Source organism: Geotrypetes seraphini, chromosome 10 (genome assembly GCF_902459505.1).
Source record: "Geotrypetes seraphini chromosome 10, aGeoSer1.1, whole genome shotgun sequence".
NCBI lineage: Eukaryota > Metazoa > Chordata > Amphibia > Gymnophiona > Dermophiidae > Geotrypetes > Geotrypetes seraphini.
In genome coordinates this window covers 49,644,922-49,660,975 of record NC_047093.1, presented here as the reverse complement: position 1 = coordinate 49,660,975, position 16,054 = coordinate 49,644,922, and the positions used below count along the sequence as shown (strand labels likewise).

Here is a 16,054-nt window from a genome sequence, read left to right as displayed (position 1 = left end):
CTTTCATCCCCGCTCAGAAATTCTAGCTCCTTCCAATCCTTCCGCAAACACTTGAAAACTTGGCTCTTTTCAAAAATCTAATCACCTCCCATGCTCTAGTATCCTGTCCCCCTCTATCTCCTCAGTCCCTCTCCTATATCCTTTCTTTGTAGTTCCTTTCCTTTCAAACTCTGTAAACCGTGCCGAGCTCTGCGCACGCGGAGATGGTGCGGTATACAAACCTAAGGTTTAGTTTAGTTTAGTTTAGTTTAAATGGAATAGTGCACTTACTGCCTTTTGTGTTGCAGGTGAAAAATAAAAATCAACTTCATATGAAATTCCAGTTGCTCCAAGTGGCTAAAGCTGCAGATCAAAATTACATATAATATAGCACATTTCATGAGGTATACACAAAATTGGGTATTAGGGACCAGTATCTATTGTAATGTTGAGCTGGAGCAACAAATAGTGAAGCCATACCATATGGCTTTAGCCTTGCATGTAAAGGAATAGATATTACGTATAGTATTCAGAGTAATCCCCTTATAGCTTCAGTTAAATGGGCGTGGAAGCAGGGAATAAGACACTATGGGCTATGAGCTATCTACTTCCCTTACCTTTCAATATTAAGTAATGGGGATTTTCATTCAGGTATGGAAGGGATGCGTTTTAGAACTTGGCATTCTCAGGGGATTCAAAGACTACATTTGTTAAGAGGAGAATACAAGTACACTTATTTTATTTTTTTTACTTTTCCATGAACTAGAAGAGAGAGATATTGTTATATTTACAGCACTCATTATGTAAAGGGGTAAAGGAAGTTTTACAGTAATATCAGCAAGCATTTATATTATCAGGTTTTGACAAAATGTGTCCTTAAGAAAAGGATGGATAGAAGGTTGATCGGAGATATTATAGGGTGTATATGTATTGGTATCATCCCTTTCAGCACACTATAGGTAAGTGGGCCCAGGTGACCAGCAATGACTATGGAGGCTGAATTTTGTGATTAAGTTATACACATTCCACTAAGGTGTCCTTCTTTGTGTACAGGGGTATGCGAGCTGCTTGTGGGGGGTATGTGGCGTGGATCTCCCACCTCATTTTCTCCAGCAACATGCCCCCCTCAAGCCAAAGCTGACCTGGAAGGCTTCCTACCGACATCAAAACTGTCTTCGGAGGGAAGCCTTCCAGGTCAGCCTGGGTGGCCCCATGGCCCCACAGTCTGAGCAACACCAAGCTAACTGCAGTGACGAAGAGCCCTTTTTCTTTTTCCACTCTCCCACTGCCTGTCAGGGAGTCTGGAGTCTATACAAAGCCCGGCACTGGCACTAACTTAACTGATGCAGAGCCTTTGAGTCTATCCACTTGTGAGGCCCTGTTGGTACCACCCCTCTGAAGCAAATGTGGGTGGAGCCTACAGGGCCTTCCCAAGTGCATGGACTTGAAAGCTCTTTGTTGAAGTTAGTGCTGATGCCAGGACCTGTGTGGACTCCAAATTCTGGGTCAGGCAGCTGTAGGGCAGCAGGAGGAGGAGAGATGGTGGACTTACCGGAGGGAAGGGAGGAGAGAAGGAGCAATGTTGGACTGAGGGATGTGGGGAAATGGAAAGAGCTGGTAAGGCTGGCTGGATGTGAAAAAAATGTTGGACATGGATGGAGGAGAAGGGGTTATGCTTGTTATGGGATGGAGAGGAAGGGAAGAAAGAGGAGGAAATGCATGTGGATGGAGAAGAGGGAAGAGAACTGAAGAAAAAGGGAAGATATGCACATGGATGACGAGAGAGAGAAGAAGGAGGTGCACATGAATAAAGTGGAATAGAAGGAAATAGAGAGAGGAGATGCACATGGCTGGAGGGGAAAAGATGCATGTGGATGGAGGAAGGGAGGGAGAGAATAGAAAGGGAGAATTGTTGGGCATGAGTATAAGTGAGAGGTAAAGAGATAGTGCGCCTGGGGAAAGGAAGAAAGAGGAAAATTGTGCATAGAGAGAGGGAAGAGTGAGGCAGAGTTGCATAGGGAAGAGAAAGATGAGAGGGAGAAATGTTGGATATGATTGTGGACAGGGAAACAGTGGGACAGATTGAAAGGGATGTAAGGGGGAGGAATGTTTTAGTGGTGGATGGAATAGAGAGAGAGATGTGGCATGTGCTGGAGAGGGATGGTAGAAGGAGAAATGTTGGGCATGGGACTTATGGGCAGTGGTGAAAGATGTGGGGGATGAGAGAGGGAGAAATGTTGGATGTGGCAGTAGAGGGGGTGGGAGAGATGCACCCTGGATGTCTCTCTTTCCCCACTCCCTTTGCAGCAAGGGAGGGAATAAGAACATAAGAATAGCCTTACTGGGTCAGAACAATGGTCCATCAAGCCCAGTAGCCCATTCTCACAGTGGCCAATCCATGTCCCTAGTACCTGGCCAAAACCAAGGAGTAGCAACATTCGATGCAGTGGCTTCCCCCATGTCTTTCTCAGTAACAGACTATGGACTTTTCCTCCAGGAAATTGTCCAAACCTTTCTTAAAATCAGCTGCACTATCCACTCTTAACACAGCCTCTGGCAATGTGTTCCAGAGCTTAACTATTCTCCGAGTGAAAAAATATTTCCTCCTATTGGTTTTAAAGTACAGTAAAACCTTGGATTGCAAGTAACTTGGTTTGCAAGTGTTTTGCAAGACAAGCAAAATATTTTATGAAATTTTAATTTGATATACAAGCAATGTCTTGCAATACAAGTACATAGAGTATACACACATCACAACTGAGCCGATGGTCCTTCTCTCTCTGACACTGCAAGAGTGTAGTGACTATTCTAAATGAGCAAAGTCTTGCAATACGAGTACATACAGTATACATGCGTCATATCACAACTGAGTCAATGGTTCTTCTCTCTCTGACGCTTGCAATACAAGTACATATAGTATTTTGTATTAAAGTTTTTGGGTTGTGGAACGAATCGTCTGAGTTTCCATAATTTCCTATGAGGAAATTTGCTTTGATACGAGTGCTTTGGATTACAAGCATGCTTCTGGAATGAATTATGCTCGCAAACCAAGGTTTGACTGTATTTCACTGTAACTTCATCAAGTGTCCCCTAGTCAGTAAAAAATTGATCCACTTGTACTCATTCTACTTCACTCAAGATTTTGTAGACTTCAATCATATCTCCCCCTCTGCCATCTCTTTTTCAAGCTGAAGTGCCCTAACCTTTTTACTCTTTCCTCATACAAGAGGAGTTCCATTCCCTTTATCATCTTGGTCGCTCTTCTTTGAACCTTTTCTAGCGCTGCTATATCTTTCTTGAGATAAGGAGATCAATACTCAAGATGAGAGGAAGACAAACGGACAGTAAGAGTTGCCAATGGGGGTGGAGGAGAGAGGAAGAAAAGTTGGACTCTTGGAGGAACAGAGAGACTTGTTGGTTGGGGAAGGGAATGAGATCTGGAGGAGAGAAAGCGTGCAGGAGGCAGAAAGAAAGAAGTGTTGGATGCACTATCAGAAGGAAGTGCAACCAGAGATTAATAAAATCACCAGACAACAAAGGTAGGGAAAATGATTTTATTTCAGTTTAGTGATCGAAATGTGTCAATTTTGAGAATTTATATCTATATTTTGCATTATATTTGTTTATTTTTTTGTTCCTGAGGTGAAATTGCATATTTTAAAGTCATCTGCCTTGACTGCTTTGAAACACACACCCCGAATATAAATGATAATTAACATTTTTTGTGCATACAGTGTGCTTTGTGTTTTTTAAATTTTGTGGTTACCATTATGTATTAATAAGATTATATGGTATGCATGAAAAATGAATGGAAGAAATTGCATTACAATTAGTACTATTATTATGGGGGGGGGGGGTCTGGGGCAGGTCTGTGGTGGGGCAGGGGTATTCGGTTGGTATTTGTTAGATTTAGGGGGTACTTGGCTTGAAGAAGTTGAAAACCATTGCATTATAATCTGTTCTGAGCTCTTTGGGGAGGATGGGATATAAAACCAAATAAATAAATTGTTCTTGATCTTGGCCAAAAGGTTGAGCTTTAATACTTCTATTTGATTATTCAAAAGAAGAATTAGAGTACTTTGTAAAACTTCTAAGTACAAGTAGGTGTGCATCCAGCAGGAAAGCACACCTGAGGGTAGTATTTCAACCCCATGATTATACGTTATACTTTCTCCGATGGGGACTCTGAATTTATATTCTAGCTAACCCAGATTAGGGTTTCCAGATGTCCAGATTTACCCAGACATGTCCTCTTTTTAGAGGACTGTCTGGGTGGCCAGATGAATTTTGAAAACCTGGCATTTTTTCCTGAATTTGGAAAGCCCCAGCTCTGCCAGAGTTTGGGGCTGTGCCTGGGCCTCTGAGCATGTGCGGATGTGACACGATGGCACATGCATCTGAACATGGGTGTGATAGCATTATGTCGCATCCATGTATGCTTGGAGGCCTTCCAGACATGATTCCAAGCTCAGGGAAGAGAAGGAGATGAGGTTTGTGTGGGGGCATGACTGGGGTGGAACAGGTAGGGCCACGTGTCCTCCTTTTTTTTCCTTAAAAAAAATATGGTATCCCTAACCCAGGTGTACATGTTACATAATGACATGCAGAGGACTTGGGTTCAATTCCCAGGCCTGGCTTCGCTTGCACAAGGTGACCACCTCCCCTAGAAAACAAAGTGTGTGTCACCATACAATGCTGACATCTAGTGGTCAGATATAGGATCCTCATAAAGAGTAGCTCAGCAGGAAGAAAAAGACTGTAAATCTAGGAAGCCTTGCTTCAAAACCTACCTTTCTCACTGACACACTAATCTTGAGCAACTCATTCCACCTTACACTGCCTCAGGTACAACCAGATTGTGAACTATCTGGGCCAGGAAATAAATTGCCTACCTGAATATGTAACTACCCTGAGCTCAGATTTGGAAAAGGCAAAACCACCATTCTTGAGGAACTCAGCAAGAATGACTGAGCTTAGAGAGATATTTAAAGTAAGGGGGGGGGACCTTCATGTTGAAAATGGAGATCGATGGTACCAACACACCGTAGAAGCCAGTGCCAATTCATCTGAAAGCCCAATGAGAGCAAGAGGTTTTTGGTTTGACCCAAAAAGTTATCTATCATTTATTTACACTATGTAGATCTCAATGTGCTGGCAGGCCCTGAACACCTTACCTGGATAACAGGTATGTCTTCATCACACTGATGATCACAGATGAATCATTTAATTGCTGTAAGACATGATAAAAATAAACATTGATGTATATATGGGGGGGGGGGGTGTTGTTATTAGGAAATAAATTCAGCTCAAGGCTAAACTGTACCACAGATGCCCACTCCAATGGTGATTTACACCTGCCTCTGCTAAAGTAACACACTTATTCTGACAGATTTCAGCTCTGTCATTTCTGAAATGAAGTCTATAAAACAAAGCTATGAAAGGGTAAAAAAATTTATTCCTACATAAATGTGATTAAACATTGTAATTCATATTTGAACTTTCACCAGAATACAAACTTAAATAGATTATTATGTAGGAATAAGTATTTAACTTCTCACAACATCTACTGCAATTTTGCTGCACAATTTGGAAATATTTGAAGCTAGGATTCAGATAGATCATAAACACTATGACTAAGCTAAATAACAAATAAAGATGATTTTTCACTGAGGCAGCAGCAATCTTGGACTTTGTTTCAAGATTTAAACTGAACAGACTATCAAAACTGTATTCAATTCAGGGTTACACAAACTATGGGTGAAAGTATAGCCTGTGAGAAAACCGTATGCTTCCTAGATAAGTATAGAGACTGGGGTTCCTGTAGTATTCTGGCACAGACACTCACCAGGTTTTCTTCTGCATGTGCTATGAGAATGGGTACCTTCCTGTAAATGGAGAATTTAATCTCACGTCGCATCACTGGGTTCACTTCTACAATTTCATAGGGTAGATCATGGTAATCAAGGAAGACACGGACCTTACTGCAGAACGGGCACGTCTTGTATTGATAAAGAGTCAGTTGTGGAACACCATCTGGGAGCTGAAATATAGAGAATACTAACGTACTTAAATACTATGTAATATCTGAATTCACTGATGCAATCATTGCTTTCTACCCTCCTATAGTATTCCATATTCAGAGACCCCTTAGACCCTTGCAATCTTAACATATTTTCAATGGAACTTTATTGAAAGAGATAATAACCTATCAAGAAAAGGTGAATATCTAATGCAAAAGAGTGGTCTCATAGCACAGTCTTCAGCCATAATTTATTTTGTTGTTAATGCATTAACAGAGTACAGAACACAAGGTCCACAGACACATAGCTCTATGTGGTTTTCTGCAACGATGGTTTACCACATAGCTTCAACAGTGAAATTAGCTCCAAAATTTACTGTCGCAATGCAGTAAGCAATATGCATGCAAGTTACTGTCACATTAAGAGCACGCAGTAATCCTCAACTCATTGCTAAATGTCCTCCTCCTGATAATACATGAGCTGTTATTGTGTTGCTGTGATTTGTCTGCATCAGCACCAACAGCTCTAGTAGTCTGGTGTTCTTCCACCCTTCCTACCTCCCATGACCTAATACCCTGCCCTCGACAAAAAACAAAACCAAACAAAAAACCCTGGTGTGTAGAAATACCCCCTCTCCTGAGAGAAAACAAATTTTCCCTAGTATCTAGCGATACCCACCATGACTCCTTCCCCCCTCTAGCATACTTTGAAAAGATAAGAATGATGCCTACCTGCTCCTGTCTTCATGCCACTATCTTGGAAAATGGTGGCATCAGACCTTGCATAGTGTATTCTGGGACAGTCTGCCAGATAAGGGAATTTTTACCTTTAATCCAAATAAAGGAAAAATCCCCCTGTTTTGCAGACAGATTGCACTTAATGCTTTCCAGGATGCACTGCACAGGGTCAGGAGCTGGCATTTTTCAAGATGGCAGCAGAAACAGGAGTGAGTGCAATGTAGACCAGGGAGAGGGATGGGAAGAGGGTGCTGCTACACACCAGGGATTTTTGTGGTTTTTGGTTTGTTTGTTTTTTAATATCAGGGAAGGGAGTTGGATTGGGGGTCCAAACCCATTTCTGCACTCCTGCTCACAGTAGCTTTGTACATTGGCCTCATAGAAAGGTGCATAATGATTATAAGAGTTACAACAGATAATAACAGCTCACTACTTTACAAGATGACAAGTCTGTCACTTATCTGGATATGAGATTCTCTACCAATTCAATCTCTGTAAGTTCTTCATATATTTAATTAGCACACTTCATCAAGAATATACAGTATCAAGTAATTTCCTTCTTCAGATGTGACTACAAGACTGAAACTATTTATAAGCTAGAAATCTCTTAAGTACCAATTTCCATAGCAGATGCAGGTGCAATCACATGAAAAATTATATGTTCTCTCATAAGTTCATTCTAATGAGTCAAATCATTATTTACCATTATTTCAATCTTTGCCAAGACCAATATGAATATAAGAATAGCTTTACTGGGTCAAACCAATGGTCCATCAAGCCCAGTAGCCGGTTCTCACAGGGGCCAATACAGGTCACTAGTACCTGGCCAAAACCCAAGGAGTAGCTACACTATTCGCTTTTCCAGAGCTTAACTAATCTGAGCGAAAAAATATTTTCCTGTAACTTCATCAAGTGTCCCCTAGTCTTTGTAAATACGACTACTAGAACTTTGTAACCACTCACTGAGAAGAGGCTAGGAAGCAATTTCCTAAGAATGTTCAATCTACCTTAACCTGAATTTCCTTATCCTGCTAGCCCAGTCCAGACTAGTGGGTTAAATTCCCCTACAAGCAGATGGAGTCAGAGGGAAAAACCTGAAGATTTTGACATCACCACCAATATAACAGGTGGTAGAGCCAGGATTCTGTATTTCTCTGCCTCCAGCAGATCTCAAAAAGTTAGTTAAGAATTTGGGCAGTTTTAGACCCCACTGCCTTCTGGAAGAAAGGACTTGTGTTTTATATGGTTAATGTAATGTACAGCACTGCATTCATCTGGCAGCGCTATAGAGATGATACTGTATATACCGAGATTTTTGGGTCCAGAAATAGGGGTCTCGGTTTATATTTGGGTCCACCTTAAATCCTGGTGGTCCATTACTGTGGTGAGCCAAGCCAGGATGAGAGCGATTCCTCTTCTGAGGTGAGGTACTGGGTCCTGTCCTGGCTGGCAGCCGGCTGTAGAATCACCATGTGCCCCTTCCTTCCTCCCTGCTGTAGAAACAACAAGTGTTCCCCTCCCTCTTTTCCTCCCTCAGAGAAGCAGTCAGTGTAAGACTGCCCCAGGCCTACCTTAATCACTGGTGGTCAGGGCAAGAGTGATCCTCTTACTCTCCTGCCCACACAGTCTCGCTGGAAAAAATAGCTGCTGCAAGTTCCCGTAGCAATTCATGAGACTACTTCAAGTACACTCTCAGCAGACAGTTTGACTCAGAAGAGGGACCGCTGTCCAGCTGCTTTCACCCAGTAGTGGATCAGTGAAGAATTCCTATATTTTAATCTTGTGGCAGCACAAGAGATTGCAAACTATCTACTTTTCTTCAGGTAAAGAAAGGCGATAGGGGTTTTGGAGCTGGATGAACTGCTTCCTCTTGACTACTCATAGTCTACAGGATAGCAATCTAGTGATTTGAAGAGATCCAGTTTGGCCTTATCATCCTTGGTATTGCAGGGTAGCTTGACCAATCTTTTGTGTTGCCTACTATGCCAACACCAAATCAAACTGCTGCAGAGCACGTATGAACTAATTACACATGCAGCTTTGCTTCAAACCCAGGATTTGAAGATATAAAGCATATAGCGGTCTCAGAGCTGAGAGGGTTCCAGCCAGGGATTCCTATAGCAGACACAAGCCTGAAAACCCTGTGCATGCAATAGTGTTAACCACCATACATGCTGCAGATGTCATCTGGTTTTCAGCAATAGAGCATAGAAGATGACCGAAACTGAATCTGCAGCTGAAATTTGCTACTCAGTTTTGGTCAGAACCAAAGCTGAAACAGTTGCCAATTCCCCACCACCATCTTCAAAGCTGACTACTTTGGAGCAGAAGCAATCCCATGTTGCTCCTTCCCCACCTGGCTCTGCAATCAAAATGTCTGCCACAGGTACCCATGAGAGGTTGCAATGAAAAGATTAGGTTCTCAATCCGTGCTCGCAAACTGCTTGCAGAAGGTTGCAAATCATATCTTTCAAATCATTCACCAGTGGAGTATAGGGCCCTCTTCAGTTTGTACCAAAGCAATCCATCTCCACTGTAACAGAAGAAGAGAGAAGGAGAGGCATTAGGAACTTCTCCAGAGATAATATACATTTCTGTTCTGCTATGTAACTCATGAAATAGGACAATAATTATCATGAACTTTCAACATAGATGTTATCAATGAACCAACTTGCTGTGTGCAACTAACACCAACACAAAAGGAGCTCCAAAGCTCAAACTCAGTACTTTATTAGCAATTTATTCATACATGGTTAACTAACTGACAAGAGGAGAACTTCAGTTCCAGGTATAGAATTGTCCACGGCAGAAAGCAGGCAAGTTGCAAAACACAATAGGTGCGTCATACAGACTCATGTGTGCATTAACAGAAAGAAAACTATCCAGGTAAGAACCTTATCTTTCATTCTGCTACATAAAGCAAGGAATCTGTACATTAGATGATGTACCAAAGCAGTGTCAGATGTCTAGGGTAGGATAGATGAGCCTGCTTGCAAAACCGAGGACCTACAAGCAGCGCCCTCTCAAGCTACATGTCCACTCTGTAGAACCTTAGAGTGAGCCACAAACATTGATGGCTTTTTTGCTCAAAGAGTTAAAATCACTACTTCAGAACAACCCTTACGAGTTAAGGCCATGCACTCAAGAGCCTGGCCATAAGACCAAAGCATTCTGGGTTCTCCATGGGAATTGGTCTATGACTGAGAAGCCCCATGTGAACCAGTAGTTCGATGCATCTGTCTCGTTGGAGATGCACTATATCTGCAAACCAAGGCCAGTGAGGCCAGTCTGGGGCTAACCGGATCACAAATCTCAGGTGACTCATGATTCTGTAGATGACCCGGCCCACCATGGGCCACGGTGGAAACAGAGAAGCCTCTCTTCCGATTAGGGCTGAACTAACATGTCTAACCCTGCCCTTCCCGATTTGTCTCTTTGGCTGTAGAAGTGCTTCGCCTTTGGATTTGATGGCTTTAGCTAAGAATTCTTCAAATTGCCTCTTAAGAACCACATTCACTTTGTGATCTTGTGCATCCTTTAAACATCACTCTTCCCTCAATAGGGACGGCTTGTTTAGTCACTTGAGCCACTGTGGAATCCACCTTTGGCTGATTAAACAGTTGCTGAAACTCTGGAGCCATAGGGTAAAGTTTGGACATAGTTTTGGCCACCTTCAGGAAGCCTTCCAGAGTCTCCCATTGCTCAGTGACCAGCAAGGTGATATCCAGATGCACAAGAGAAAAAGAGGTCTGAGCATTTATGCCACTCATGACTGTGCATTGTGAAGTAGATGACTACTGGGGCTCCAACTAACTCCCTGAGCACATCTGTAACATGTGGGATGGTAGAAGACTTAAAAGCCACCACACCGATGGATCTTCTCACTGGGTTGAGAGCAATTGTCTCTCGACTCCCAGTCACCGACAGGGAACCAGAATCCTCCAGGAAAGCAGCCGAATCCTGGGACAATAAAAGGCATGGAGTCTGACCTACAATCTTGCCAGTAATGCTCCGCTTGATTGCTTAGGCTGAGGAGCTAGCTTCCTTCACGGCGGAGGGGCCTCCAGAAGAGGGATCTCTCCCTGGACAAATGCCGACAGCGCAGTGCATCCTAGACCGATCAAATAAACTTTTCACAAGAGATTCACAAACTCTGGGGTAAATTCTTGAACAGGTGGGCCCCACAGACCCCTGCAGGACCTCAGACTGGTTTCTCCTGGGCTCTGCAGCATCCACACACTTCCATTTTGTGTCTTTGCTGTTTTAGTCTCTGGAAGGGATTTTTTTCCCTATCACTCAGACCCCTTGTGGTTCCCCAGACCTAGAAGATCCAGAGGAGGCTGAGCCCAAGGCTCCTGCCCCTCGTGTGCCTCAAAGCACGTGGTACATGGACACTCTTCAGCTGATCATCCTGAACAAAATGGCATGATATAGGGGCAGAACAGCCCGAGGAGTCCATCCCAGTTGATTTTGAGCCAAAATTGAGGTGTTTTGAGACAGATGGAGATTTAAAAATTAGGGAAAAAAAAGATTGTTTAAAGTCCAAAATGGCCACCACCAGTGAATTTGTACAAAACATGACCCATGGGGGCTCTCCTGAAGTTCAAAAACTCAGGGAAAGGGATTTTGGAGAGGAAAACCCTAGCTCTGGCCCCAGAAATCTTTAAAAATAAACTTTTTCTGACACCCCTGATTTTCCCTATAGGGAATGAGTTATACTTGCTATGCTTTGCTTGTGCCTGCCTGTGTCAGCTTTGCCTGACTGAATGGAGAAGACTGCCTAAAATCCTTGTTGGAATTAATCCACCACAGATCTTCAAGCTGCTAGTCAGAAAGACACAGACTGAGGAATCCACCCCAAAGAGATCCTCACGGCACGACGGGGGGGGGGGGGGAAATTAAAATGCAGCCAGCTCCCTGAAACTCAAGGGGAATCGCACAGGAGCCCCACAGCCTGTACTCAAGCCTCTAATAAATCAGAAAGTGAGCTGGCTCCCAGGGGAATAGACCCAAACCTCAAAGAAACCCAAAGAAGGCTGGCTCATCAGGCATATCTGGGGGTTGCCCTGCGAGCTGCAGTTTGCCCTTGCGGAGACTGCATCTTCTCCTTGGCACAGTAGCCCCAAAAATGGGGGTCCTCTAGGTACTGAAGCCCCATGAAACTGAAGAAAAATACTTGAAAATAATAACCAAAGCAGATCAAAATACACCTTCTCAGTTTGCTTGAAAAAGGAAAAACTGAAGAGGTCACTAAACTCCACTGTCGATTGACACCAGTCTGCAAGCAGTTCGTGAGCACCAATTGATTACCTATTGTATAGACTCCTGTGTTTATGTAACAGAGCAGCCATTGAGACTGGAATCAGCATAGACAGAAGCAATCCCCACTCTCTCCAGTCCATGCTGGTTTTAATGTCAAAATGGCTGCCACAAGGCTTCTGTGAGAAGTTGCGGCAGTCATTTTGACTGGAGCTGGTGGGGATAGGAGTGATTTGGGATTGCTTGTGCTCCAAAGAAGCTACTAGACCACCAGGACTTCAAAATTAGGTCTAGGGAGGGGCTACAGGTGGTGGGAAGATGACACAGTGGTTGCAGAGGCAGGGAGTTTTAATTTCAGCCAAAAATACAAACTGAAGCTCAATTGGCTGGGCCGGATTTTCCTACAGGCTAACTAGGCTTCAGCCTAGGGCCTCAAGATCAAGAGGGACCAACATTCAAATTGTTAGCAAAATTAAAATTACACTATTCTAAAACAGTGAACACTAAAACACAACCAAAAATAAGGAGAAATTCTATGCATATGACTAATAAACAAACATAAAATGTATTGGTTAAGATCAACGCGTTTGGCTCATTGGGTCTGTTCGTTTGTATATACTAGATTGTACTAAAGTATAGTTCATACGTTCACTGATTGCTATGGCAAATATTGACGTGCCTTATGCTACTAAGCTCTGGTTTGTTCTTGCATAAATAAAGTGCAGATTGGTGTAGATTGGAACAGACAAACGAACAGACCTATTGATATCCCAACGTTCGGTTATATTCGTGTTACTTCGATAATATGAAACACGTGTTAATGTTATTAGAAAAGATTCTTATTTTAGGATTGCGTACACGATCATTTGATTCTCGCCTTTTGAGTACAGTAGGTTCAATACTTTAGTGAAGTGTTTATAGACTATTGAAAAATTTTTTTGTGACAATATCTTCATTTCGCGGAATTCTAAGTAAGTTCTTAACATGTTTTAATTTGCATATTTTAAAATGTATATTACGTGCTTTATTTTATATTTTCATGATTATATCATAAATAATAAAATCCTAGAGCGCGCATGCGCTGTTGAAATATCATGAGTCCTGGTGGCGTGAGGTGTGCTTCTGTGTCACTCCTCACGGCGCCTGCGCCAGCGACTCATCAAAATTCAGCTGGGGGTGGGGAATCCGAATTGCTCACGTGCTCCAGCTCTGGATCGGATCCCGCTGCTCCTCTCTCCCCCCACCCCACCCCTTTCCCGGCTCCGGAGGGGAATCGGTCTCAGCCCTGGGTGGGGGCGCGCGCGCGCCTGCCTCCAGTTCAGGTTTTAGCCGCTCCCCAGTTACCTCGGTTCCGCTTCGGGATCGAAACCGGCTCCGGCCGCAACGGGGCACCGACTCGGCTGATCCCTTTCTTTTTCTCGCCCTGGGAGGAGGATCGGGGAGGGAAAGACGTTAGTCCGGAAACAGCTGGGCAAAGCCCAGCCCCGCGGGGAGAGAGGCAAAACGTGGATCCGTCAGGACAGGGCGGCCCAGACAGGCATCAGGGGGGGTGGGGTGGGGTGTTTCAGTGGAAGGGGGATGGGAGGCTGGCATCGGAGGGGGTGGGGGGGGTTCAATGGAAGGCAGGCAGGCAGGATGGCACCGGGGGGTGGAGTGGGGGGTTTCAGTGGAAGGGGGATGGGAGGCAGGCAGGCTGGCATCGGATGGGGGGTGGGGGAGTTTAATGGAAGGCAGGCAGGCAGGATGGCATGGGGGGGTGTTCAATGGAAGGGGGATGGGAGGCAGGCGGGCATTGGAGGGGGGGTGAGGTGAGGAAGGACGCACTGGGGGCACTATGGACATAGGAAGGGGCATTTTTTATAAAGGTTAGTACCAATAACATGTTTCATTTAATATATTGATATATATCACAGTAATGATGTATTTTATTATCTCTCATGTAATTTACAAACTTAAAAATGGGAGGCGAAAGGGCCTCATAAGTGGAATAGGCCTCTTTTCATCTAAATCCGGCCCTGTCGATTGGCCTCTACTAGAACATTCCACACATGATGTAAAATGTTTAAGTTGCTATGAGCTCTATGCTGACCAGAGATTGCTTCCAGTTATATGTGTATACCACATTACCAACAGATGCAGAGACCAGAGACTGTATACAGTATACCAGAATTGTATAGGCAACCTGACCCTTCACGAATACAGGTTGCAACTTGCTTTTCTTGGAGACTGCCTGACATCACTCAGCTCCAGAGCACACATTCATTTACTGTCTGGGCTAACTAGTAAGAGCTCAGGACACAAGTCAGGTTTTGACAGTTAGGTTGGCTGGATAACATGCATTGTGACAATATAGATTTTATTTTAATTTATATCTTATTTTGACAAAGCTGCATATAGTTGTTACACATACTGGTTCTAAGTTAAGTCCCATCTTCAGTCCAATATACAGTACTCTGACTTACTAGAAACTCACAACTATAACTCAAGACCTCCTCCTTTACCTACCATCTAAACACTCTTGCAATGAATATGTAGAGGCCTTCCTTATTGAGAAAAAGAATATACTTCACAAATATTTACAAGTGCACCTGATCTCCCTCCCCCCCACCCCATGTACAGACCTCATACATCTATTAGTGTCAAGGTCCTATGCTCAAGGAAAATCCTGAGGCGTTTTCAAGGACTAAGCCTTAAGCAAAAAAGAATTGCCTGAAAAGCACAGTTACTTACCGTAACAGGTGTTATCCAGGGACAGCAGGCAGATATTCTTGACTGATGGGTGACGGCACCGACGGAGCCCCGGTACGGACAATTTTAGAGTGATTGCACTCTAAGAACTTTAGAAAGTTCTAGCTAGGCCGCACCGCGCGTGCGCGAGTGCCTTCCCGCCCGACAGAGGCGCGCGGTCCCCAGTTAGGATAAGCCAGCTAAGAAGCCAACCCGGGGAGGTGGGAGGGACGCAAGAATATCTGCCTGCTGTCCCTGGATAACACCTGTTACGGTAAGTAACTGTGCTTTATCCCAGGACAAGCAGGCAGCATATTCTTGACTGATGAGTGACCTCCAAGCTAACAAAAGAGGGATGGAGGGAAGGTTGGCCATTAAGAAAATAAATTTTGTAAAACAGATTGGCCGAAGTGTCCATCCCGTCTGGAGAATGCATCCAGACAATAATGAGATGTAAAAGTATGAACTGAGGACCAAGTAGCAGCCTTGCAGATTTCCTCAATAGGAGTGGAACGGAGGAAAGCTACAGACGCTGCCATAGCTCTAATTTTGTGGCCCGTGACAGAACCTTCCAGTGTCAGGCCGGACTGAGCATAACAAAAAGAAACGCAAGCAGCAAGCCAATTGGACAGAATGCGTTTAGATACAGGATGACCCAACTTGTTAGGATCAAATGACAAAAATAGTTGAGGAGATGATCTGTGAGGTTTGGTGCGATCAAGATAGTAAGCCAGAGCACGTTTACAATCCAAGGTATGCAAAGCCTGTTCACCTGGAGTAGAATGAGGCTTTGGGAAAAAAACAGGTAGAACGATGGATTGGTTAAGATGAAATTCAGACACAACCTTAGGAAGGAATTTTGGATGTGTGCGGAGGACAACTTTATCATGGTGAAAAACAGTGAAAGGTGGATCCGCCACCAGTGCATGGAGCTCACTGACCCTCCTGGCAGAAGTGAGAGCTATTAGAAAGACCACTTTCCAAGTTAGAAATTTAAAATGCGTTAAGGCCAACGGCTCGAAAGGAGGCTTCATCAACGCAGAAAGAACCACATTCAGATCCCATACAACAGGAGGGGCTTTAAGAGGTGGTTTCACATTGAAAAGGCCCTTCATGAACCTTGAAACTAAGGGATGAGCTGAGAGGGGTTTTCCATGAATCGGCTCATGAAAAGCTGCAATGGCACTAAGGTGGACCCTTATCGAAGAGGATTTAAGACCAGAGTCAGATAAGGACAATAAATAGTCCAACACCAGTCCCACTGCTGTAGATATGGGATTATGGTGATGTAACAGGCACCAGGAAGAAAAGCGAGACCACTTTTGTTGGTAA

General features: G+C 43.8%; 1 protein-coding gene across 2 annotated transcripts in view; it reads right to left on the bottom strand.

The window, feature by feature from the left end:
* PTGES2 (prostaglandin E synthase 2) overlaps positions 1-16,054 on the bottom strand; it is a 74,869-nt gene that overhangs the window by 26,359 nt on the left and 32,456 nt on the right. For both annotated transcript variants that reach the window (XM_033960592.1, XM_033960591.1), the window contains exons 2-3: positions 5,825-6,019; positions 5,154-5,209 (exon numbers count right to left, since the gene is read on the bottom strand). In XM_033960592.1, the coding sequence (XP_033816483.1) occupies positions 5,154-5,209; positions 5,825-5,896 (128 nt within the window). In that variant the 5' untranslated portion in view covers positions 5,897-6,019. The remainder of the gene's footprint in view (positions 1-5,153; positions 5,210-5,824; positions 6,020-16,054) is intronic.